This window comes from Euwallacea fornicatus, chromosome 18 (genome assembly GCF_040115645.1).
Source record: "Euwallacea fornicatus isolate EFF26 chromosome 18, ASM4011564v1, whole genome shotgun sequence".
Lineage (NCBI taxonomy): Eukaryota > Metazoa > Arthropoda > Insecta > Coleoptera > Curculionidae > Euwallacea > Euwallacea fornicatus.
In genome coordinates this window covers 1,059,487-1,083,266 of record NC_089558.1, presented here as the reverse complement: position 1 = coordinate 1,083,266, position 23,780 = coordinate 1,059,487, and the positions used below count along the sequence as shown (strand labels likewise).

Sequence of the window (23,780 nt, the reverse complement as noted above, 5' to 3'; positions counted from 1 at the left end):
TATACCTCGCAAAAAGTTCGTTTATTACTCTAAGTATTGCTAAACCATATATCTAGTTACTGCGATAACTTCTGAATGGAGCATTTTCGTTCTTTGTTGTAATGCATTGATAAAATGAAGATAAAGCATTATTTTTCAGTATTAGAATTTAAATTTAATCTCATCATATGAAAACGACAAGCAATCAGCTGTTTGTTTTTATTAAATGGATATAACATTGTGAAATTATTTCTTAAAAAAAATATTTACCAGCACTTGATAATATATTTTAATAGCAAAATAATCAACTAAAAAATCTAAAATTAAAAATTCGTATATAGGAACGTGAATAATATCTGTTAAAATATTCAAGGGTGGTGCATTCATTTGGCGCCAAAACAATACAAAATTAGCAAGGATTGAGATGTAATAATATAAAATTGGAATCATGAAACGAAGCAGAGGCAGTTTAAGAAACTTCATTGAAGGCAGCAGCAGTGAAGATGAAAAAATTCCTCCTAAGAAACCTCATTCTCCCTTTGAAAACCCTTCAACTAATGGGGACTCATCCTCTAGTGAAAGTGATATTGAAACCTACCTTCATAAACCTGAAAAATTAGATCTCAACTCAACGTTTTTCAACTCTAAGGCTCTTGCCGATTTCGAGAAAATTGAAAGCAACATTTTTTCAGGTCTACAATGTTTGTTATATAGGTAATTGCCATCCTGTAATTCCTTGGTTTAATAGGTGTTACCAGGATCAGTGATTCAGAATCTGATACAGAACAAAAATCAGCAAACAAAACTTTCCAAGACATTGGACATACATCATCAAATGAGTCCAATAATGTATACACACAATTTGACTCTTTTCAAAACTACACTAAGCAAATTGAAGAGGCAAAAAAATATGTTGAAAACTATAATTCTAAAATGACAAAAGTCACTGAAAACCAAGCTGATATCTTCAACTTGCTGTCTGCGGGTGAAGGAAAACTTGAGGAGCACAAAATAATCTCAACTGATTTACATTCAAGTGACTTTGACTCTTGTGACTCGGAACAAGAAGGCTGGGAGGAAATCCAAAATGTTGAAAAAGAAAAAAGCCTTATTCCTGCAGAGGGGTTGCAGGTTATAGTTAACTTGCCTGAGAATGTGAAAAAAAAAAAAGGTAATTACATTTTCGTATTCAGCATTAGGAAGATTTAGGTACATAATGTTCTGAATACTTTATTTTCGTAGGTATAGATTTATTAGCGGCAATGAAAAGACGTCTAAATCGCATCCGAAAAGAAAATCAAATTCTTGTCCATAAAGTCCATTTACTTTGCTGGATAGCACATGGCAACTATGTAAACTCAGTAATAAACAGTACAGAAATCCTAGCTGCAGCCCTATCACTCATGCCTTCAGAGCAAAGCTTTCCCTCAGAAAGGATTGATTTAACATATCTTGAAAAGATTGTAGCTTGGTTCAAGAAAAGTCAAAACAATCTTGATAAAGCAGCACCTGAAAATATGGATTTGAAGCAGTGTTTGCAGGATCAAATGAAGAACAAGGAGGCCTACAACAAGAAAATGTTGGCCCTAATTTTTGTTGCCATATTAAGATCTTTTGGTGTGCAAACGCGTCTTGTGCTTTCACTGCAAGTGGAGCCTTTAAGACCTCCAGCAGCTGATCTTCATTATGAGGGAAGTTCCAAAGCTAGAGATCAAAGAAATAAAGTAAAGGATACATTGGGGACTCCAGTTAAGGCTGGTCCTTCTCAGGTTAAAATAAATATACAGAAAGCTACCCCTGTGAAGAAAAAGAAATCTGCTAAAGAACTTGGTGAAGAAAGTAAAAAATTAAAATCAAGCCCTGTGAAGCAGAAAAGGCGCACCAAAAGTGTAGAAAGTGCAGATGCAGATAAAGATGGTGGAAAGATTAGGAAACTGCCTGAGGATGTGGGTGGAAGATATGTGAACAGCACTGAAAATTTAAAAACAAATTCTGCAAAGACTTCAGATAATATTAAAAAATCTTCTGCCAGAAAACCTTCTCAGGATAAAACTGCTAAAGAACTGCCTATGCCAAAATCAAGGAAAAGCTCAACTAATAGGGTTGTTAAAGATACCACTAGTAAAAACATGGAAATATCCCAGAATATGTCTCAATCTAGTAGTTCTGGCTCTACACAGAATGACTTGAAAATTCCTAAAACCAGAAGTTTTTCAAAGAGGGCTGAGTCATTGCAAAGCAAAAGAAGTAGTAGAACTAACCAAACACCCACCACAGTTGAGAAACCTGCATCAAAACCAAAAAGCCACTCTAGTACCAAGAAAGCTGAAACTAAAACTAAGAAAACCTCCAAAAACATTCAACAATTGGATGGGCTTTACAGCTCAGACTCAGATGATGAAACTTGGTTGCTGCAGCTTGATGGGGCTAATGACAAACCAACCAAGAAACCCAATTTGCAAGCGCTGAAAAGCAAGACAGAAACTTCAATTAAAGTACCTACAAAAAGGCCAGAAAAGCGACCTAATTTGCGGGTTTTGAAGGTGAAAAAAGCCGTTAATAATGTAAGTGATTCGGACAGCGAATTTGAACCCTCTGGCGGGGCTACGATGAAGATGCAAATGGATGAAGCTGTCAGTCTGTTCAAAAAACGTCAGAAAGGAAAAACTATAGGAACAAATAACCAAGATATTAAGAAGGATATCGTGAAGCTGGTTAAAGGGAGCATTTTGGCTCAAAGTTATTCCCAGAGAAATAGCAGCAGGTAATAATGAAATTTTTATACACTTTTCTTATGCTTTTAAATCGTCCTTATTTAAGACTGGCCTCTAAGCGAAAATCAACCCAATTAAATTCCGATGATAGCGATTATCTCCCGGAACCGATAAAAAAAAAGCACCATGATAGCGAAGATGATTTTATGCCGAAAACTAAAGTTAAACGTCGGGTTCAAGTGAAACCTGAGTTGCAAGACAACGGTGAAAAAAAGAAAAAACAAGGGAACGACATTTGGGTTGAAGTTTTCTTGGACTGTGAAGAAAAATGGATTTGTGTGGATATAGCTTTTGGTCAAGTTCACTGCATCAAAGAAATAGTCGTAAGTCGTCGTAAGGTTTGAATTTAAGTTTTATAGTATTTTTTTTTTGTTTAGCAACGGGCCTCCCACCCAATCACTTACGTGGTGGCATGGGATAATAACAACAACCTGAAAGATGTAACTCAAAGATATTGCCCTAATTTTAACACTGTTACCAGGAAACTTCGAGCTGATGGCAAATGGTGGAGTGAGAGTTTAAGTCCTTTCAAAGCTTTACCAACGGCTAGGGATAGAGAAGAAGATGAGGATTTATCTAGGCAGCAGAAGGACCAACCTTTACCTAAAGCAATATCTGAGTAAGTTTTTTTAACAGAAACAAATCGACTCTCTTTAGAGAAGGTTTTAGGTATAAAAATCACCCTCTCTACGTCCTGCGACGCCACCTTCTCAAATTTGAGGCACTATATCCTCCAGAACCCCCAACTCTAGGGTTCATTAGAGGCGAAGCCGTTTATCCAAGAAACTGCGTATACACCTTGCATTCTAGAGATATTTGGTTGAAACAAGCGAAAGTTGTTAAAATGCGAGAGGAGCCATACAAAATCGTGAAAGCGAGACCGAGATGGGACAAAGTACGTTTCATTGATTTGAATAGGGATTTATGGTATATTTGCCCATTTTTTTGTAGTTATCGAATCAAATAATCACCGATCAGTTATTGGAGATTTTCGGTCCTTGGCAAGTCGAGGATTACGTTCCTCCTACAGCTGAAAATGGTGTAGTTCCCAGGAACGCGTTTGGCAATGTCGATTTGTTTAAAAGTTGCATGTTACCAAAAGGTTGTGTACATTTAAAGTGTAAGTTGAGTGAAATGCTTATTTATTAAGAAAGTTAAAGCTTCATTTTCTATATAGTGCCTGGTTTGAACAAAGTCGCCAAACGTTTGAACATTGATTGTGCCTCCGCGATAACAGGGTTCGATTTTCACGGCGGTTGGAGTCACCCAATCTACGACGGGTTTGTGGTGTGTGAGGAATTCAAGGATCAACTCGTTACTGCTTGGGAAGAAGTATACTTTTGTGATGATAAGTAATATCATATATTTACTGTTTCTGCTTTTCTAGGAACAGGATGAATTGGATAGGAAAGAACAGGAAAAAATCGATAAACGTGTTTATGGCAACTGGAAACGGTTAATTAGAGGCCTGCTTATAAGAGAGCGGCTTAAGATCAAATACAACTTTAGTGAACCTTCAACTAGCGCTCCGAAAAGTAAAAAAGGCAAAGTCGCTTTCTGTACAAAGAAAAAGTGACTTGTAAAAAGGAGCATTATTATTTCTCCAATATTTGTTACATTTGTGGGTCCTAGCTTAACCCTCAGTATGTAAAAACTGTCCTTTACACATCTCTTTTATAATATACATCGGTTAAATATTTTAATATCTGTGATACATTTTTAAGTAGTAATAAGACTACTTTTATTACTTTTTCGGTTTTCTATTATTTTTGCGTTTAACTTTTTGTGTACAACCGAAAAATACACAGTTATTTTATTAAATATGTAAGAGTCGCATTTTTTGAGCCTTTACTTAGTTTTTGATTCAGGTTTGTGTAAGTCTATCAAAAATACATTTATTTTTAATTTGTTAATTAAATCGGTTTATATCCAACGATTCCATCCTCATTTGTACCCCCTAACGAAGTGCGCCAGTGCACCTCAATATTATTTTCTACAGTAACCGAAATTGCATACGCGATGACGCCAACTTGAGTATGTTTTAAAACCCACAACACCCGAGTCGTTTCGATACGTTAGTCATTTTGTTAATGCAGTGTTGTCAACACAGTGACAGTTTATTTTCCGTGCTCTAAAATGTAAGCGAATTATAAAATAGCAAGCCGGCAACAATGTAAATTTAGCATATTTGTTTATCTTAAATGTTGATTATTTAAATTTAAATTTATATTAATAAATATTTTAAAAAAGTCATTGTTTCATAATGCCACGCCCCAATAGGATACATTTTATCAGATGTTTAGTCTGTGATGAAGAAAGAAACTCGCAAGTTTCAATATCCTTTTTTAAGTTAGTATCAATCAAGACCTTGGTTTAGTACTAAAGTACTTAGGTATTCACAAAATAAGTGTTTCAACAATTCGTATTTAGGACCATTAGTTCTGGCAAATTACCTTAATGAATTCCTAAAATCCAAGTTATTTCCTTGGCTTTCCTTTTTTCTTCTGCTGTGTTATGCTGAGTTGAGTGGTGATAATAGTCCTCCACTATGTCCTGATATTTATTATGGCAATACTGGATGCCATATTCCATCTCAGGCATCCATTGTGTCTTAGTGACCTTCCCTTAGTATATTCAAGTTCCTCATGAATGTCACCACCTTTCTGAGTGAGGTTCTGTTTAAGCCTTCTTTCTCTATTACTATTCTGCTAAAAGTATAAAATCTCCCTAGCTATTGCTAGACATTCACATAGAACATGTTTCACAGTTTTGTGTTCCTTAAGAGTATCATTTCATTTCATAAGAGATACTCAGTCTATACAAATTGGCTAAAAGCAGGTCATGTGCTATATCAACTAGCATGGCAAATTTTACATGTTGCCTCTTTTACCACATAAGGTTGTCTGTTTTATTCTTCAATGGTTTAGCAGATTAACAAACCCCTAAAGCCAAATTCGTCTTCTTGTTTTCCTCCTATAGAGTGTTAACAAACAGTTTTACAAAATTTGTCTTTTCCCAATAGATTTCCATCAAACCAAACCATAAGAGATATGTGGGTAGATTTTTGCATTGCTTGTGGAGTCATGGTAGAAAAGGACAGAAACTTTAAATTCACAGGCAAAAATATATTTATATGCAGCCAACACTTTCGAGAAGAAGACCTGAGGCAGATCAATAGAGCAGGTATAAAACAATTGAAGAAATTTGCAGTTCCCAAAATTATAGAACCCGGTATGTTAATAGATATTTTGGTTGTTGTTTCCACTTTAATAGTTTTTATTAGGTGTCTATTATGCACATAAGAAGCTTCCTGAAGAAGTGATTCTTAACAGTGGTGATAAAAAGCATGTTAAGACTCCTCAAAGGCATGTTTCAGATGAATCAGAGGAAATTATATCAGATATCAACAGCTGTAAGTTATTTTATAATATAATCGCTGAGTTCGCTAAATATGGCTAAATTTCTCCGGGGTTCAACATCAGTAAAACTACTTCTTCGATTTTCTGGAACACAACAGTTTTTATTTGAACGTAAATTCAGGAGTTAATAATTTGCAAATTGCTAAAACAGCTCTTTGAACCACTTGGAAAGTTTTCACTACAACATCTAATACTTAACTAACTCATAGTGCATCGTTCATCAATTGGCTGGAACTACGGCATTAGCGAAATACTTCCGGAACCTTGTAGAATCTTTTACATATGTCGATCGTTCGTGAATATTCTCGTAAATTCACAGCGGGGTGTCTCCATACATATTTCCGAATGTTACTCCTATGCAACAGTGATAATACATGGATTATATCAGCATCTCCGACATTTGAGTACCTAGAGACTTCATATTTTGGAAGTGAGTTGGAGGTGCCCCTCGTGCGGTAGTGCTAAGATATCCAAGTTTTCCTTACATTTAAGAAAATCTCGAGCTTCAATTTGATCTTCGTAATAATGTGCATTTTCTTTTTTGCATAGACTACATAAAACAGGAAAGCCTCAGTGATGATGCCACTGGGGAACCCGAAATGGCACAGTTACGGTCAATTAGAGTTGGAAGTTTCTTATTAAATGAGGAGACTCAGTTATTAACTTTCACAGGTAATTAATATTTCAAATAAAAATTAAATAAGTATAAGAAAACCATATTTTGAGTACTTACTACTAGATGAGACTAATGATGGAGTTTTTTCCCATCTTGCTGAGCACACATATGCGAGTTCTGGGGCAGGGAACAATACGTCTGAAGAAACTATTTATGTTTTAGGTAAAAAACAATTAATAATTAAAGAATCTCGTAATGTTATTCTTATCAGATAATGCAGGGGAGCAGCCAACATACGCTGAGGTAAAGCCTTCATTAAGAAAACGCAAGAAAATTTCATGTAAGAATTTAACTCGCACGACGATTATTATTAATTAAGTAAAATTCCAGTATGTGACCGAAAGCGGTATGCCTTAACGCATTTCACTGATCGAGACCTAGAGGATCCCAATATTGCCAAACAACTGAGAACTCTAGCTTTAAATAAATCTCTCATACAGAATAGAAAATTAAAGGTGATGAGTCAAAAGTATAGGCGCCTCGAAAAAAAACTGTTGCGGTTTATGCCTTATATCAGAATACTGAAGAAGAATAAAATGTTACCGAACTGTTTGACTGAATTAGAGATTTCGGTAGGACTTGATGTAGATAAATAATTAATTTCTCTTTAGTAGTGAAACATTCTTTTTTTTTTAGGTGGAGAACCCGCTGGTTGTGAATACAAGTTTCGTTGACGTGGAGCAAACCTCTGATTTATCTGAGAATGAATTGGGGGAAGAGAAAATTGAACTTGAACTCATTGATTGTAATTACAAATCAGCCGATCTTGATTATTGAAATCATTGCAATTATGAGTGATAATTAAAAGTATTTTTAGAGCAACATGTTGTGTCTGTTGTCATTGCTCAATGCTTAAATTGAAATAGTGAACACCATCAAGGACTCTGCATTAGTGTTTGACGGGAAAGAAAGTTTTTAGACAGTATATAAAAATGGTATATTTGGCAGTACTTTAGTTTTACACAGAGTACTTATGTATTAATAAATTATGACTAAATGGGATGAAAATCTGTAATATTAATGAATCAGCTACACATATCCTAACAACTTTTACTAGAATAACTGCGACTATTTACAAATATAAGACACAATGTTACAACAGGTTAAATACTTGATCAGTTAAAAAAAAATAGTTTAGTTAAACCCTGCTGTTTCTACACTGCACCACAAACTTTTACAATAATCTTAGAAGACTGAGTAACAGAGACCTTTTAAATCACTACCTATCATTTAAGAAACAATAAAAAATAATTAGTCTTACTGGCGAGGTTACAAAAAATAATCCGCTTGGGGCTTTTTCGAGGGTATTCCGCGGGTTTCTTGAGGTGCAGCTTCGAATATCGTGAAATCTCTTTGTAGGTGCTCATTCAGCTCTAGAATGGCAGCAACGTTCCCGCACCTAAACACCAATTTTATATCAAAAGTTCATTTGTAAAAACTAATATCCTTATACCTATAACAGTAATTGGGAGCAGACCAAACAGTCAACACAGTCTCATTGAAATGCCATTTGTATCCCTCCATAACTAGCTGATGGGCTCGGCATATCATATCTATGTCATTGGCGGCATTAAATTGCGATACAACGTCTGAGCCAAAGAGATAGCCCGCTCCTCTAGGGGAAACCCCCCATCCTTGAGTGTCTGAAATATATTTTTTCCTCAATGATGTTTCTAGTTATTGCTAATTTTGTACCTTCGGGATCACTCCAAAGTAAATCGCACATAGGACCGTCATGAGGCACTTCTTGTTTCCGGTCTATGACCCTTATTTGGTCCAATGTTTGGATTGATGGCGAGAGTCCTCCATGAACGCAAAATATTTTACCTTTCATAGAAAGAATTTTTTTATTATTTACTTATTTTAAACAAACTTCCAACATACCATCGATGATCGCAGATAAAGACAAATAATCGAAAATCTCTGTACAGTACCGCCATACAGTGATCGAACCATATTTCCTGAGGCATTCGTCGTAGAAACCATATACCTGAGTAATTTGTCTGGACTCGTGATTTCCTCTTATGAGTGTTATGCGATCTGGATATCTGACCTGAATCGGAATTTTTATTTATGGTTCGAAAGTTTGAAAAGGTAACTTACCTTAAGGGCTAAAAGTAATAAGAATGTTTCGACACTATAGAAACCTCTGTCCACGAAATCGCCCATAAACAGGTAGTTTGTTTCAGGCACATCTCCGCCCACTTTGAACAGTTCTTTTAAATCGTAGAACTGTCCATGGATGTCTCCACACACCTAAATTTCATTTCTGCAACAAATGTTTTAACTACAAGATAAAAATTCTTACAGTCACTGGAGAGTCCACCCTTTGAACATTGCTTTCCTCCACCAAAATTTCTCGTGCTTTCGCACACAGAGCTTTGACTTCAGATTCCTTTATAATTTCACATCTTTTCAATTGCTCGATTTGACGATCTAAATCGCTGACGTCAGTCATTGTTGCTGAAAGGAAAATTGCTGTAAAGTCAAATGTTGAATGGCCATTCAAAAAGCACATATCAGCCTGTAAATTCCCTAACAGCTTTTCATGATCAGTTAATTTAGAACATGGGAATTTTGAAGAAAATTTTGTGAAGTTTTACCAAGTACTTCCGAGTTGGCGAAAGTCAGCAAACTAAGGTTAAGCATTATCCCTTGCTCCACCTTAGTGCATGGAATATTAACAATATATTAGAAATAGGAATGTTGCTTGATGAAATCCTTCTGCATATTTTCCGAGTGCAACAAAACTGACTGCGGGCCAACATCTTCGAGAGGTTCACTTAAAAGGACCCCTCTTCTGACTATATTTGTCTTGATCTTGTTTAGACGTAGGGGATTCAGGCATGTTTCTAAAGGAAGAGTAGCAAACTCATTCTATTGATTTATTGGCACCCACCATTAGACAAGCATTTTGCTTGTTTTGTGTGTTACATCTGTGTTTACCAAATATATTGTTATACAGTAATGGAAAAAAGTATGGAATATTTCAATAAATAGTAATATTCTCCTTGTGCTTCATAAAATACTGTAAAAATAGTAAAATATTTTTAATGTTTATTTGCTAAATGTACAAGTAACTTAATCACTCAATAATTTGATTTTAGTATAAAAATACAAATAAATTACTAATATTTTGTCGCATTACCATTAGCAGCTAGTCTCACTTGGGACCTTCTTGGCGAGAGTTGAAGTGGTTCAAGTGGAACTCGCATAGTTGTCCACCATTCTTTATTTCCAATAAGTCGGTTCCTAATCCTATGATCTAATTGCCAAGGATGCTCTATGTAGTTAAGATCAGGAGGTTCTAAAGGCTACTGAATTAAATTCACATTATTTCTTGAATATCACTCTTTAAAAACTTTCAAGGTATGTTTTGGATCTTTGTCTTGTTAGAATTTCCAAATTAATGGCATAGATTCTTCATCATATCTCAACATTTATTCTGTAAAATTCCTAAATATTGAAAATGATTAATTTTTCCCTCAAATCTATGAATTGGCCAAACATCAGACTGAGAAAAATATTTCCAAACCATTATATTGCCATCTTCATGTTTTATAGTAGAAACTTGATATTTTAGAGAGTATTTTTTGCCTATTGGTAGACACATATACTGCTTACTCTCTGACTCAAACAACATAAATTTACTCCCATCACTCCACAGAGAAGAGCGTTCCATTTTTCAATATTCCAAAATAAAATTACTAAAAATTACCTAAATAAATATTCCATACTTATTTTCCACTACTTTATTCCAGTACTATCAATCAGAATATGTAAAATGTTTGTCAAAGTCGCGCCAACAGACGATGTCACCTTCATTAATTTGATAGGACTTACTGTGTCTTCACTTTGATGTGATGTATCAAGCCCTTCCCTGATGCTTGTATGTTGTAAAGATACTTTTAACTCAATTGTAATGAAACTTAATTTCTTCAACATTGCAAATTGTTAAATGTGATTGACAAAAAAGCCTAGTATCTGGGTACTTACAAAATTTGTTCAGCAGGGGTTGGTACTTCTCAATAGAAGGTTGCATGTTTCTAGGGCTTTATGTGGAATTTACCATATTACCTACTTAACATATTCATACCCGAATGTACACAGTTAATTAACGAGTTTTAATATAAGCGAAAATTGAGTTTGAGTCTGGGAATGTTTATATCATGTTTATTTTATTTTTTAAAAATTGTTACAGCCTACATTGCAAGTGTTTGAGGTTAGATCTCTGCAAGGACTAAAAACGATGCATTAGAAGTTACAAAAGCTCATTCCCCTTATCTAAAAATGCGAGATTATGGTTTATTATTACATTAGCTACTGCACAATAACACGATTACCTCAAAAATGGCTAATAACTTACAATTTTTCTCAGTAAGAAACTTTACCAAACACTTCGAAGAACTGATAACGCTTGACACTAGCACAGATATACTTCCAACGACCCGGTTTAGTTTTTCTCATTAATGGTGCCAATGACGTACGTTGTAGCTAAACTACTGACGCCGGCTGTCACTTTTTATTGTGGTTTTGATCTAGGTTTTTAATCGATTTTTCGTGATACCATACTACCACCACACGTAGGTGACTCAATTAATCAACAGTGTTATCAAAATCGTTTTGAGATATTTTTCGATCACCATTAATACTAATTATAAATGTAAAAGTGAAAAGTCTTAATTTGTCTAATAGAAAGACACTTCAGAATATTTGGGCCACGTGCGGTGTGTTGCCTAAATTTGTGTTTTGTTATCGAGATCGGGACATCGGCATCGCCAGATTGTTTTGTTTATTAGATTCGGGATTTCCTGTTAATTTTAGATTGAGGTCGGTTTTATTTCATGTTACTGACATTTTGGGTGAAAACACTTTTTCGGTTCGTTAGTGTGTACGTTTAGAGTAAATTTAAGTGATATGGGAAACATTCATACAGTCGGACCTAACGAAGCCCTAATTGTCTCAGGTAAAACAAATATAATTAATGTAATCCAGCGACAGAGTAATAATAGACAAATACTTTTTATTAACTACGGTGCTGAGGGTTATCCATTAATACTAGTTATTTAAAGTTGTTAAAAACCAACTTCGTGCATCAATTAGGTTAGGTTTTATTTTATAGTTTTGTTTGTTTGCAATTTGTTTATTTTTCCGTACGTCACTATAAGTGTCGCTTGTATACGTTATGTGAGTTGAGACCTGAGAAGTCAGGTTGGCCGAGCGGTCTAAGGCGCCAGATTTAAGCTCTGGTTCTCGAAAGGGAGCGTGGGTTCGAACCCCACACCTGACATTTTTTTTATTTCTTAAAATTTTTATTACAAGCGTCAAAATAATTTTTATTTCATTTCATTAGTATTAAAATCAAGTTTCCAACAATGTTATTTAATAAATACCACTAGCCCTCTCCCCTATCAATATGGAGTGTATATTAATATGCGCATTTAGAACTTTGGAAATCATGAGTTTATTTCATCTTTAATCCTTTTGCTTCACGCTCTGTGATCAATTGAAGTATAATAATTGGTGCTACTCATAAATATTGTTTAACAATTTTTGTGTAAATCTGTAATAATATCTGACTTGCATTAAATTATGCAAATGGCACCTCTTTACATTGTCCAGTTAAAGGTTTGTTTAAAAATTAGTCATTACGGAACTATTAGAATATTCTAACACACGATTCTTCTCATTTTACTTGCATATAAATGCGTTATACATATTATAATTCTTATAGACCAGGAAATCGTTTTTCTCACATCATCTAGTTATTTTTTTTTTTAAATTGGATGATTTGCCTTGAAAACAAGAAATACATTGTTAATGCAATTTGTAAATTTTATTTATTATTTTAATTAACATAGAGCCTAGTATAATTAGAAAGTTTTCGAAGGAAAAACAGTTTATTTGGCCCATTCCTCCTTAATCAAATCAGCACATTTCTCCCCTATAACCATCTTTGCTGCAGTTAAATGTCCAGAAATACTAACAGGAATTACGCTGTCGTCAGCCACCCTCAATTTCTCAACTCCGTGCACCCTCAACTTCAAATCTACCACCGAGTCCCCATAATGTCCGTCTTTGTCCAGCCCCATTGGTGCAGAACTGGTCACTTCCCCAGTGCTCACTGTTAAATGCCTAATAGCGCATCTCCAATAATCATCAGAAATTTCGTATTTGTCACATGTATGGATTTTTTGGTGAATGGGTTGGAGGCCTAGTTTCTCCAATTTATGAGACATCATCAATTTCTGAACGGCCTTCACTGCAGCTAAAATGGTTTCAATGTCATCATCATGCTTATCAGAAAAGTCGTTTAAGTTGATAAAGGGATGGTATAAAGGATCATTGGTGTGCAGCTGCAAGGTGCCTCGGGATTTCGGGTGCAATAGGATTAAGTTTACGGTAAGTTTTCTGTTGAGTTCTGCAGGGTGATCGTTTTGTGTGCTAGTAATTAGAAGCTCAACATCCGGGTATAAGTGTCTGCCTTTTGAGTGCTCAGTTTTGATGAACCCAATAACATCCACTCCATTGGCCACCAGAGGTCCTCTACCGTTCCTCAAATAATCAATCTCCTTGCTGTAGTAAAAAGGCGGCTCCACATATTGCGAATCACTATACGCAAAGCTCAAACCGGGAAACATGGGGTGATGAATCAAGTTTTCTCCCACTTTGAGGTCGACCACAGGCTGAATGTGGGATTCCTGCAAGTGGGCTTGAGGTCCGATTCCGCTGAGGAGCAGAAGTTTGGCAGTGTTAAGAGCTCCAGCCGCGAGAATGATTTCTTTAATTGCAGAGGCTTTGAAGTGATGTCCTTCATGGAAGAACTCCACTGCACGGGCCTCTTTAGTGTGCTCGCTGATGAGGAGTTTGGTCACTTGAGAAAATGGCTTGATTTCAAGATTTTTACGATTTTGCGCTTGTTGCAAATAGGCGTCAGTAGTGCTGAATCTCTGGCCGTTCTTCGCCATTAGGTGCGGAATACCTATATATAGAACGTAAAGTTTTAGTTTTGGTTGGGTTCACCTCCGATTACAGCACTACACATATCTCTTTCACTACTGTATGAAGAAAATTAGGATTTTTACATCTTCTTTTTGTTTATTCATTAGAATTTACTAAAAACTCACGGCAAAATTCATTTTTCCTACTTGCGACGAATTTGCCGAAAAGTCTCAAAATAACACAACACCTTACCTAAACCCAAGGAATTCTTTCCATTAACATCAATCTCATTGAGTCCAATCTCTTCAGCAGCCTCCAGCAAATGTGCCACGGTGCTGGAAGGATATCGGGGGTTCTCTAGATGCACCGGACCCCCATATCTATGCGAAGCAGGATCAGTTATGGACTCCAAATGGGCATCCTCAATTTTTTTGAAATATGGGGTTAGTGAAGTCGCACACCACCCTAAGATTACTTTAATGAATTCACCTATAGCGAGTATGCGAGACATACCCTTAAGTCCAATATCAGCCCACATATCGTAATCCCTGGCGTTTCCTCTGGTGTACAGCATGTCGTTAATGGCAGTAGTACCTCCTAATGCTTTAGATGTGGGAATGAAGCATCTTTTTTCTTCCATATCTGTGATTTTGAGTTAGTAGGTTGAGTTGAGTTATAACAATACCTCACTTAAGCAGGAATAGTTTTGGGGAGTACTGTAATAACCCCATGTAAAAGGGCTACTGTGGCCTTTTAGGCAGCTGTGCATCGCTGGTACTTTGGTGGCTGTAGTTTCCGGCTGTCCGGCTTCTAGCAGCAAAATCCTCCATTCCGGGATTTCAGACAAACGGCTGGCTATTACGGAACCTGAGCTTCCTCCCCCAACAATTATAAAATCGTATTCTCCAATATCTGAAAAAAAGTCCCATTACGCCATTAAATATTTCTAAACCACGATTTACCTTTTATGGTATGATCTTCAAGATCAACCTCGGTACTTCTCGTTTGTATCGTCTTAGAACTCAAGTAACTCTGTAGATGTGCAACATCTCTTTGAAAGTTATCAATGTAGTTCTCCAACAGCTCAAATGGAGATCCATCGATACTTCTCACACTTGACAACACCAAGCAAATAATTGCTTTAGCAATCGTCATCTTGCTTACACAGTCTGAGAGACTCTGCAGACTTGAACTTGATCTTAAGAATGCGAAACTATTGGTCTGTTTCGCCGGTACCGCGTTTATAAGGCCGATGGGTGATTCTTGTGAAGAACATCATCGGGGGAAATTCTAATAGGGATTTTTGCAGACGTAATAACTCACGGTCATAAAATAGTGGTACCCAAGAACCCGATGTGTGACCACTTCCAAGTGGTAATTTATTAAGGATTTTTATTGATATGGAAACAGGATTAGGTGCATTTTTATTTTGCCGTATACTGCCATAATATGCTAATCGTTCTTCGATGACCTTGCGTTAAGAGCGTAAAAATATTTTACTTTTAACAATTTTTACGCCCTAGGACTATAATTTGACAAAGAAACACACCGAAATCAGTATTAATAGATTCTATCCAAACACCTTTCGAGTTACAATGAAGGACAACATTTCTAGGAGTTTTAGTACATTTTCGGTGGGTTGGAAGCTCGTGGACACTCCGATATGCATCATATCAAAAACTCTGACAAAAGGCAATTTTTGATGGCAACACTGCGAGGAGCAACGTCGCCCTTGACTCCAGAGTCCTCCTTTTCGGTCCTACGTGGGCCACTCAGGCATCGTTCTAACTGATGTTAGGTTGTACCTGGTACCTGTACCACTTAGGATTCGTTAGGGCTTTATTATTTATTCGTAGAAGATGTGGGCTTCCACCTATTTTTTTTACATTGACTCTCATATGGGTTTATTAATACTTGCTTAACCCAACTCGTGGTAGTGCATTAGCACCTTTCTCTTTAATCGGAATTATAGTGAATTCCCAGAGTTGTTCTTCGGATTTTTGCATATTCGTTACTTTGTTTCGATGAATAATGAGTGAACACACAACAAGCGATTTTTTCGCCCGCATAAATAATAGAAATGTATATGTTATGAGTTAATAGACCATTAACGACCCAGGATTTTTCCAGTGATCTCTGAGGTTATTTATCAGACATAAGTTGCACCCAATTTCGTGTAATTTGATTTTTATTTGTATTAACACAAAACAACTGTCGCATCAAAAAAATATTTCCGCTGCCCTCTCGCTGACCTCACATCAATCGACCTCATTGTTCATCCAATCCTCCTTAATCAAATCGGCGGCCTTTTCTCCAACCATAATAGCAGGAATGTTGGTATGAGCAGTCAGTGCCATCGGTATAATGCTGGTATCAACCACTCTCAAATTGCGTATCCCGTGAACCTTCAATCTGTGATCCACCACCGCTTCTTTGTCCGTCGATGGCCCCATTTTGCAGGTGCCCACTTGGTGGTGCAAAGTTGGAGTTATTGTTCTAAGGCAACATTCCCAGTATGCGTCAGAGTCAAAGGGATACTTTTCACAACCTATTTGGAGTGGAAGGGATGGTTAAGGAATCGCGGTGATTTATGGAGCGCCTACCAGGCATCGGTTTATCATAGAGCTCGGCTTTGAATTTCCTCAGAGCAGGCATTTTGATAACTCTGTTGATTTCCCGAATCGATGCAACGAAAGTCTTGATATCCTCGTTGTTCTCGTCTGTAAAGTATTGAGGGTAGAATTTGGGCCAATGAAAAGGGTTTTTGGATTTCAGTTTAAGGTACCCCACTGATTTTGGATGGACCAACATTAGGAGCACCTAAAAAATAAACATTCTTTGCTCCGATCCGTTGTTGGAACTAACTGAACATACTTGGAAGAATGGGACATCTTCTATTTCTCTCCAGTAGCTATTGTAAAGATCAGAGCTTATGCTTACGGTGTCTTTAAAAGCCACCCCCTTGTCTGCGGCTACGTTGCTGCCTAGGAAAATCACCTCCATGTCTGGGTATTTCCTTTTAGACCTAAAAACACCTCGTCTTTCTCTGCACCTAAATAATCCTTGGTACTTACGTGGAAAAGTTACTTTTCATGTACATAAGAGCCTCAACTCCTCCTAGAAGGGTCAGAGGACCCTTTCCTTTATTGAATAAGTCAAATACATTTGAGGCGTTATAGTACACCTTTGAAGTAGCGATTATGGGTTGGTTTACTAAGTAATTCAGACCTTTAAGAAGCATTATTTAGAAATGAGTTATTTAAATTCGAACCAGAATTAACCCAAAAAGGTGATATGGTCATATAGCTTCTTGCCAACAGGCAAATCTTTGATAACTTCAATTCCGAGCTCCTCCAAATGGTCTTTAGGCCCAATCCCTGAGAGCATTAAAAGTTGAGGAGAATTAAATGCTCCTGCTGACAAAATCACTTCTTTTTGGGCAGATATTTTGTAGTACTTCCGATTGCTTCAACCATCAAATCTATCAAGTAATTATCCCAACATCCCCAATCCTCCCTTTACCTTAAAAATTCCACCCCAGTTGCAGCTTTCGTATTCGAATCGATTAGGATCTTGATAACTCTAGAATTTGTCAGTATTTTCAAATTTTTTCTGTTTCTAATAGGTCTGAGATAGGCCTTTTCTATGCTGCATCTTAGCCCATTCCTCAAATTAGCTTGAACAAAAGACACCTTAAAGATTTTATTAATTATCAGTTCTAACTTCAAAGCAGACCACCTACCCCCATTTGACTTTTTCCATTATAATCCACATAGGGATATCCAGCTTCCTGGGCTGCTTCAACAAATGCCTCTGCCGCCTCGGTTCTGTAGGGAACATCTGTAACGGGCATGTAACCTCCTTGATGTCTGTAAGGTCCATCTTGAACCTAAGATTGCACATTTAAGTCATTGTTTATGGCAAACAATAAACTCACCTCAACAGAGGAATCTTCAAGTTTCATGAAATAGGGCAAAACATCTTTGTAACCCCACCCAGGGTTCCCCATTGCCTCCCATTTATTGTAGTCTTCAGGGTTGCCTCTAACATGGATCATAAAGTTAATTAGAGTGCTTCCTCCTAGGCCTCTACCTCTAGGCCATAGCATTCTTTGTTCAGGACATCCTGAAGGGGTTTTAAAGGTGTCTGCATCAACATTTTTTAGCGGTGTATCTCACCCCAACAGCTTCCATTTTCTTTTTCCGCCACATATCCCCAATCAAATTTTGTTTTCTGGAATAAAGGTGCCATCGCTGGGATGTCGTTGAGTGCGGTTGCCACGTCGCCCACCTCCAAAAGAAGCACCTTCCATAGAGTGTTTTCGGATAATCTATTTGCTAGAGTTGCTCCTGAGGAGCCTGAGCCTACTATTATGAAGTCGAAGGTTTCTTGACGGGATGGCGGAAGGTCTGTTATATGGGGATTTAAATGGAATTTTGTTGTTCTACACTGTTCAGGTATTAATTATTGCTTACCATTATACAAACCAGATTTGATCGGACGAGTTGGGTACCATAAAAACCGGCCATATCGATAATCATGGTTCATTAAACTTTCCGAGTTTGAATTGGTTGCTAGTATGAGAAGAAGTGTTTTCAGATATACGAAGTGCATTTCTTTTCTCTTTAAAAATTAACCTACGAAAAAGTGGTTTTAGTGTCCCGATTATAGCAAATATAATTTGTTTTAAAATTTTTATCATGAAGACCCAAATTTCTCAAAAACCAATAGAGATATCTATAGAAATGGAGATGGGTAGATCCGTAATGTTAAATATTATACAGGATATTTTGTGGGAAAAATCAAATTCTAAAGACCTAAACCAATGACTGAGTCCCGAAATCCCTTTAAAAAGCCCCGAAAACGCGGTCCTATTAATCCCGATGTTACCCAAAGACTAAGAGCGGTTGTAAGAAAGTTAAGATATTCTTACGAAAAAATTAATGCTAATGAAAAGTTATTTAAAAGTGTTATTAAATCGCTACACGTATTAAAATTTATTTTTTTTAGGTCGCAAAATAGATAAACCTATTCAATACTGAATGAATTTACCTTTGAGCCTCCTTGAAAGAATGGTCCGTGGTAATACCTGCACTTTCCCACTGAGGCAATTTGAGCTTTAGCAATTATTCAGTTATATAATTTTTGAAGAAACGTGGGTTCATTTGGGTTTAAAACAGTTGACTGTGACAGAGACGCCGTAAGAAGACCTAGTGATGCTGCTAAAAGTACCGTTGTGTGTTTATAAAAAATTATCCCGCGAAAACACAGGGGCGTAACACCAATATGGACAAGAAATACGTTGCATTTTTTGACTAATCAATAAATAAATAAACTACTTAACAATAAATGTGTATGTGAACATTACGCAATTGTGGAGGTAATAGGTGCTAATTTCATAGTATTTTGTTTATATTTTTGGAATTTGCTGATGCTACCACTATTACGGTTACATTAGTGCATTCGAAATCTATCTGCAATCACGTCATGTTCGCTCACATTGGACGACAAAAAGGCGAATGTTACGATGCAAAAGTTAAATTAATTAATCATTTTAATATCCTGATCGTTCTCAAAATTACTTCCACCTCCAAAATCTTCGAATCTCCTTCAAAATCATCTTGAGCAACTTCATAATTAACCCTCTGCTGATCGATGTATGAGTTTATTTTAGCATGCTCCAAGGGGTTGGTTTCTGGCACTGAAAGAGGCTTAGTTTCTTCATTGACAAAGTCAGAAAAAGCAGAATTTTTTTTTTTTTTACCTTACCTCATAACCCTATACTCTTCATCATTGTCCTTATAATGAACAGTTCTCTTGTCCTATCCATTACTGCAACTCTATTTCCATCTCACAGCGAAACCCTCTTTAATTACCTCCCTTTAATGATGATTTCCATTGGTTCCATCCGAAATTTAGTTGCAAACTTAAAATTAGTATTTTAGACTTTTTTTGAATAGAGGTTCAGGGGAATATGCAAGCAGACATAGGGGGCTTGGCGCTCGGCGATACTATTTGCCCCCTTTGTGTCGGGCTAACGTCCCAATCCAGAGCACGCTGAGTTCAAAAATTATATAATACACAGGGGATCCCATTTAAAAAAATGCAACTTTGATCAATTACATGTGTTTGGGACACTCTGTATACTTTGAAAATAATTTTAAAACGTAGCTCTAGTTAGTCTGTATACACCTCAAAAAAGAAACAGTTAAAAAATCTCTTGGCTTTGTCATGAAATTCCGAGGCATTACTCGTGGCCCACCCTGTATGTACATGGTGTCCCGTAAACATTCAATAGTACTTCGCCTGATGGAAAGTCCACCCTTTAGAAGTCAGAAAACGAAAAAATAGCCTTAATGAAAATATCATGAATTTCGAGATATTTACACTTTTTTCAAAATCGACAAAAACTAACATCCCCAAGTAGAGAAGCAAAATTTCTGTCATTAGTTTCGTCAATGATCATTGTTCAAAAGCACATAGATAGATTATACATGTATCCTCCGGATTTGGTATTGCAGTAGGTTTGCGGGACACCCTGTATAGTGTATACCCTCTCCCCTATATTCATTTTCGAAATCTGTGTAGCACGCGTTCTTATTTTGGGCGTAGTACACTAAGACATGTTCTATATCCTGGTTGTCTTCAATCAATAATGTCTCTCATTGTTCAAGATACTCTTTGAAAAACTTCAAAATTGGTCTCCTTTTGCTCTCTAATTGTAGCACTACTCGGGATTGACCGAATTCGAAAGTGACTCTTGTTCCAGGTCTCATTGAACTTTGTTGAGGTTGAAGGTGACTATCGTCAATTTCGAATGGTTTGAGGTGGTCGGGCATATATTTTGGTGACGCTTGTTATTAAAAAAAATCAAGACTAAAATTTTTTCCGCTATTTTCCTTATATAGGAAATTTTCAAAGCGTTCTGGAATGATAAGGTGTGTTTTCGATCATTAAACAATAAAAAAATGTATAAATAGACCCCATAAAAAATTATTTAGTCGCGCCACTGGCACACACTGGCCATATAAAGAATTGTGGGTTGCCAACGTACGAGCTGTAGTGGTACTTGATTGAGTCGTATGGTACTAGAATAGATGCTACAAAAAATATAGTTTGTAGTTTGGAGTAGATTGGAAATATTGACATTTACTGGTAGTCAATTTAATTTTGGCCGATGCTGTACGTGTCTGGCGTGTGTAGAAGGAACGTAATGTTCAAATACCAGAGGCGGAGGTATAATATGCATGTCTTCTACAGACGGGACTAACGGGTCAAAATTGATAATGGAAGTGTTTACCCGTTCAATAAAGATGCTTTTGAGTTGGTTATTTGTTGCAATTTCGTCTTCATACACTATTGGCCGTAATTATTGCAAATTCTAAAATTGAATTATATTTTTGTTTCAATCGAAGGGACAAATGCGCCACCCCGTACATACATCGTTTATCGAACCACTTTAACTTATCAGAGAAAAGGAGGAACGTTTTATCTCTTCTTATATTCACTAGTATAAACAAATTATACAGGGTGTCCGGTTTTCGTTGGACAGCGGCTGTATCTCGGTAAGTAAAGCAAGTAGCAACTTCGGACAAAAAATTTTATTACTAATGTGACTATGAGAAATCTCTGGAAAATATTTTCAGCTTCGTGAAATCGCCGTAAGGGGGCGTAGTAGGGACGGTAGTTCCTTAAAATCGACAAATCTGTACTAAGTCACTAGTTAAGTAGCACAGTTTAATTTACTATCAATAAGATTACATCATTCTGAAACTTTTTTATTCGACACATAATTTCATAACTCACATAATAAAAGTGGGGGAAGCCGATGAATCATTTTAAGTTCAAACTATCATATCTCTGTTTCTAATTATCCGATTTCAGTGATTCTGTACTTCATTGTGAGGGAATTATAAGCCGATTTAATATCCACATTGACCAAAAATCCATAGTCCAGAACAAAATCGCTAGAGGGCATTCTTTCAGGTAATAGCGGTTTTCTTCATTTTTCTTTAATAAATCAAATGGAACTATACCATTTTCATAAGTCCATCTTGTAAAGCTTTAAAAAACCTACATTTTTCCCGAAAGGCGCATTTCAATATTGGACTTATGAAAATGGTATAGTTCCATTTGATTTATTAAAGAAAAATGAAGAAAACCGCTATTACCTGAAAGAATGCCCTCTAGCGATTTTGTTCTGGACTATGGATTTTTGGTCAATGTGGATATTAAATCGGCTTATAATTCCCTCACAATGAAGTACAGAATCACTGAAATCGGATAATTAGAAACAGAGATATGATAGTTTGAACTTAAAATGATTCATCGGCTTCCCCCACTTTTATTATGTGAGTTATGAAATTATGTGTCGAATAAAAAAGTTTCAGAATGATGTAATCTTATTGATAGTAAATTAAACTGTGCTACTTAACTAGTGACTTAGTACAGATTTGTCGATTTTAAGGAACTACCGTCCCTACTACGCCCCCTTACGGCGATTTCACGAAGCTGAAAATATTTTCCAGAGATTTCTCATAGTCACATTAGTAATAAAATTTTTTGTCCGAAGTTGCTACTTGCTTTACTTACCGAGATACAGCCGCTGTCCAACGAAAACCGGACACCCTGTATATATTTATAAGTATACATGAAGCAATTTGTAGGGCAAAACTTCAAGGATAATTTTCGACAATTCTGCACGCCCTTTAACGTAGTAATTTTGAAAACATAATTTTACCGATAATTCCACACTTTCGACTGGACACGACTGAAGAACCCAAATGCCGGCCAAAATGGCCTTCAGTAGAGAAATCATTTTTACACAATTCACGCGTATTACCTCGCGAACTATTAATGGGCCCTTAACGAACACTTTCTAAGATGTTTTCGTGGAAAGATGCCATTTAACGGCCTTCGTCGTGGAATTAGCCCAAGATTGTTTCGATTCAACTTTCGAAAACCAGTTGTTCGGCAATATAAACTGGGGGCGAGCACCCATCAGGGATTACATCAAAGTGTCCTGTTCCATCGGTTAACGCGCACGATTATACAGAAAAATGCTGAAGTATTTGGTAAGCAGACTTTAATTCACTGGTTCACAAAATAGTGCAAATTCCAACGAAACGTAGATAGTACTAGGGGCGGTTTCCTCATTCGCCCTCGCGAGGCCTCAAGGTACAACCAACGCTAATTACATTCCCAACGAAGTGGAAAAGCAACAAAACGTCGCGGCCAAGTAAGTACCATTGATGATGTTCAATATAGTCCGATCAACGATGTTTTAGATATAAATTCTCATCTGACATCAATGACCACATTAGCGATTTAACCCATCAAAGAAGCGAGGAAAGAGATGGGCTGGCCCTTAAAGGCATGTATTCGTACAGTGACGGGTACTACAAAAGAACCGTCCATTACGTTGCAGACGAGAATGGATATAGAGTCACTGGGTAAGTACTTGTGCGAAAGTGAAGAGGAATTGTGATGGGTGTTTTAGTATGGAGGCAGTGCCGTTGGATGGTCCTCACGTAAATTTAGCTGGGACAGCATCGGTGGACGCAGCTGCCCATGGTACTCATTTGTCGTATAAAATCCAGAGCGTTCCGATAGAAGGGGCGCTGTCCAAAGTGGTGGGAAATGGCCAGGATAACGTTGTGGTTTAAAAGGATTTCCGTGTGGTTTAAAGGGATTTACGTGTGGTTTAATAAATTGTTATCGGACACTGTATGGATTTTTTTCAATGTGTTTTCAAGGAATTTGTTTGGCTTGCCACGTGACCGGCCAAGGATTCCTGTTTTGGACACGAAACCTATGAAATATTATACTAGATTTTGTTGAAATTCTTGTGATCAGTGGTATGTCTACAAGGGACGACAACGCATTTTTATTCCGTTTCGGTGTTTCAGTGCATTTAAAGACATTTTTCTTTGCTTGATGCACCAATGAGAACCTCGATTTCGGCCACTAAACGTGATTGAATAGTTTAAA

The 23,780-nt window shown here is 36.7% G+C and overlaps 7 protein-coding genes and 1 non-coding gene across 15 annotated transcripts in view; 5 read left to right on the top strand and 3 right to left on the bottom strand.

The window, feature by feature from the left end:
- Positions 1 to 202: 202 nt before the first annotated feature.
- Positions 203 to 4,686, top strand: Xpc (DNA repair protein complementing XP-C cells homolog). Its single transcript, XM_066292956.1, has 9 exons — positions 203 to 671; positions 728 to 1,150; positions 1,222 to 2,743; positions 2,800 to 3,076; positions 3,131 to 3,372; positions 3,423 to 3,648; positions 3,705 to 3,873; positions 3,931 to 4,085; positions 4,141 to 4,686. The coding sequence occupies exons 1-9, from the start codon at positions 428 to 430 to the stop codon at positions 4,327 to 4,329; spliced, it is 3,447 nt and encodes a 1,148-aa protein (XP_066149053.1). The 5' UTR covers positions 203 to 427; the 3' UTR covers positions 4,330 to 4,686.
- A 213-nt stretch (positions 4,687 to 4,899) lies between these two features.
- On the top strand, positions 4,900 to 7,670 carry LOC136345018 (uncharacterized). Of its 3 annotated transcripts, none has more exons than XM_066292995.1 (8): positions 4,900 to 5,102; positions 5,776 to 5,984; positions 6,037 to 6,165; positions 6,722 to 6,844; positions 6,912 to 7,010; positions 7,069 to 7,128; positions 7,179 to 7,420; positions 7,485 to 7,670. In XM_066292995.1, the coding sequence occupies exons 1-8, from the start codon at positions 5,017 to 5,019 to the stop codon at positions 7,623 to 7,625; spliced, it is 1,089 nt and encodes a 362-aa protein (XP_066149092.1). In that variant the 5' UTR covers positions 4,900 to 5,016; the 3' UTR covers positions 7,626 to 7,670. The 3 variants fall into 3 exon arrangements, with proteins under 3 accessions (XP_066149092.1, XP_066149093.1, XP_066149091.1); XM_066292994.1 differs by having other exon boundaries at positions 4,902 to 5,102; positions 7,060 to 7,128; XM_066292996.1 differs by lacking the exon at positions 6,912 to 7,010 and having other exon boundaries at positions 7,060 to 7,128.
- A 90-nt stretch (positions 7,671 to 7,760) lies between these two features.
- On the bottom strand, positions 7,761 to 11,356 carry Pp4-19C (protein phosphatase 19C). 4 transcript variants are annotated; one of them, XM_066293002.1, is made up of 7 exons: positions 11,215 to 11,356; positions 9,157 to 9,311; positions 8,952 to 9,104; positions 8,733 to 8,901; positions 8,544 to 8,675; positions 8,302 to 8,491; positions 7,761 to 8,247 (listed from the first exon to the last, which is right to left on the bottom strand). In XM_066293002.1, exons 2-7 carry the CDS (start codon positions 9,304 to 9,306, stop codon positions 8,118 to 8,120), a joined length of 924 nt encoding a protein of 307 aa, XP_066149099.1. In that variant the 5' UTR covers positions 9,307 to 9,311; positions 11,215 to 11,356; the 3' UTR covers positions 7,761 to 8,117. The 4 variants fall into 4 exon arrangements, with proteins under 4 accessions (XP_066149099.1, XP_066149097.1, XP_066149098.1 ...); XM_066293000.1 differs by lacking the exon at positions 11,215 to 11,356 and adding an exon at positions 10,845 to 11,184; XM_066293001.1 differs by lacking the exon at positions 11,215 to 11,356 and adding an exon at positions 10,930 to 11,184.
- Positions 11,357 to 11,426: 70 nt separating this feature from the next.
- The window catches only part of Flo2 (flotillin-2), a 70,996-nt gene continuing 58,642 nt past the window's right edge, over positions 11,427 to 23,780 (top strand). For both annotated transcript variants that reach the window (XM_066292986.1, XM_066292985.1), the window contains exon 1: positions 11,427 to 11,814. In XM_066292986.1, the coding sequence (XP_066149083.1) occupies positions 11,766 to 11,814 (49 nt within the window). In that variant the 5' untranslated portion in view covers positions 11,427 to 11,765. The remainder of the gene's footprint in view (positions 11,815 to 23,780) is intronic.
- TRNAL-UAA (transfer RNA leucine (anticodon UAA)) lies at positions 12,055 to 12,138 on the top strand. The gene has a single exon. It is a non-coding gene; the product is annotated as a tRNA-Leu (tRNA).
- Positions 12,329 to 15,017, bottom strand: LOC136345008 (glucose dehydrogenase [FAD, quinone]-like). The gene is made up of 5 exons (XM_066292972.1): positions 14,753 to 15,017; positions 14,481 to 14,702; positions 14,304 to 14,432; positions 14,043 to 14,255; positions 12,329 to 13,830 (listed from the first exon to the last, which is right to left on the bottom strand). The coding sequence occupies exons 1-5, from the start codon at positions 14,943 to 14,945 to the stop codon at positions 12,749 to 12,751; spliced, it is 1,839 nt and encodes a 612-aa protein (XP_066149069.1). The 5' UTR covers positions 14,946 to 15,017; the 3' UTR covers positions 12,329 to 12,748.
- Positions 16,028 to 19,104, bottom strand: LOC136345006 (glucose dehydrogenase [FAD, quinone]-like). 2 transcript variants are annotated; one of them, XM_066292966.1, is made up of 11 exons: positions 18,830 to 19,104; positions 18,266 to 18,413; positions 17,969 to 18,199; positions 17,728 to 17,915; positions 17,533 to 17,679; positions 17,313 to 17,482; positions 17,072 to 17,256; positions 16,865 to 17,018; positions 16,665 to 16,815; positions 16,394 to 16,610; positions 16,028 to 16,338 (listed from the first exon to the last, which is right to left on the bottom strand). In XM_066292966.1, the coding sequence occupies exons 2-11, from the start codon at positions 18,402 to 18,404 to the stop codon at positions 16,049 to 16,051; spliced, it is 1,872 nt and encodes a 623-aa protein (XP_066149063.1). In that variant the 5' UTR covers positions 18,405 to 18,413; positions 18,830 to 19,104; the 3' UTR covers positions 16,028 to 16,048. The 2 variants fall into 2 exon arrangements, with proteins under 2 accessions (XP_066149063.1, XP_066149065.1); XM_066292968.1 differs by having other exon boundaries at positions 18,266 to 18,364; positions 18,843 to 18,885.
- Positions 22,690 to 23,607, top strand: Cpr51A (Cuticular protein 51A). Its single transcript, XM_066293010.1, has 4 exons — positions 22,690 to 22,864; positions 22,922 to 23,028; positions 23,078 to 23,242; positions 23,290 to 23,607. Exons 1-4 carry the CDS (start codon positions 22,850 to 22,852, stop codon positions 23,453 to 23,455), a joined length of 453 nt encoding a protein of 150 aa, XP_066149107.1. The 5' UTR covers positions 22,690 to 22,849; the 3' UTR covers positions 23,456 to 23,607.

Coding starts and splice junctions, on each gene's coding strand:
- Cpr51A (XM_066293010.1), top strand. Junction 23,029..23,077: donor CAACAAAACGTCGCGGCCAA/GTAAGTACCATT, acceptor ACGATGTTTTAG/ATATAAATTCTCATCTGACA. Junction 23,243..23,289: donor AATGGATATAGAGTCACTGG/GTAAGTACTTGT, acceptor TGGGTGTTTTAG/TATGGAGGCAGTGCCGTTGG.
- Pp4-19C (XM_066292999.1), bottom strand. CDS start 10,063: ATGCGAGTTCCACTTGAACCACTTCAACTCTCGCCAAGAAGGTCCCAA. Junction 8,676..8,732: donor TTTATCTGCGATCATCGATG/GTATGTTGGAAG, acceptor TTTCTATGAAAG/GTAAAATATTTTGCGTTCAT. Junction 8,248..8,301: donor GCTCCCAATTACTGTTATAG/GTATAAGGATAT, acceptor ATTGGTGTTTAG/GTGCGGGAACGTTGCTGCCA.
- LOC136345018 (XM_066292994.1), top strand. CDS start 5,017: ATGCCACGCCCCAATAGGATACATTTTATCAGATGTTTAGTCTGTGAT. Junction 6,166..6,721: donor TATATCAGATATCAACAGCT/GTAAGTTATTTT, acceptor TTTTTTGCATAG/ACTACATAAAACAGGAAAGC. Junction 7,129..7,178: donor AAAACGCAAGAAAATTTCAT/GTAAGAATTTAA, acceptor GTAAAATTCCAG/TATGTGACCGAAAGCGGTAT.
- Xpc (XM_066292956.1), top strand. CDS start 428: ATGAAACGAAGCAGAGGCAGTTTAAGAAACTTCATTGAAGGCAGCAGC. Junction 1,151..1,221: donor GAATGTGAAAAAAAAAAAAG/GTAATTACATTT, acceptor TTATTTTCGTAG/GTATAGATTTATTAGCGGCA. Junction 2,744..2,799: donor TCCCAGAGAAATAGCAGCAG/GTAATAATGAAA, acceptor TCCTTATTTAAG/ACTGGCCTCTAAGCGAAAAT.
- LOC136345006 (XM_066292966.1), bottom strand. CDS start 18,404: ATGCACTTCGTATATCTGAAAACACTTCTTCTCATACTAGCAACCAAT. Junction 16,816..16,864: donor ATGAAAAGTAACTTTTCCAC/GTAAGTACCAAG, acceptor AGGTGTTTTTAG/GTCTAAAAGGAAATACCCAG. Junction 16,339..16,393: donor CTATGATAAACCGATGCCTG/GTAGGCGCTCCA, acceptor CACTCCAAATAG/GTTGTGAAAAGTATCCCTTT.
- LOC136345008 (XM_066292972.1), bottom strand. CDS start 14,945: ATGACGATTGCTAAAGCAATTATTTGCTTGGTGTTGTCAAGTGTGAGA. Junction 14,703..14,752: donor TGAAGATCATACCATAAAAG/GTAAATCGTGGT, acceptor ACTTTTTTTCAG/ATATTGGAGAATACGATTTT. Junction 14,433..14,480: donor CCAAAACTATTCCTGCTTAA/GTGAGGTATTGT, acceptor TCAAAATCACAG/ATATGGAAGAAAAAAGATGC.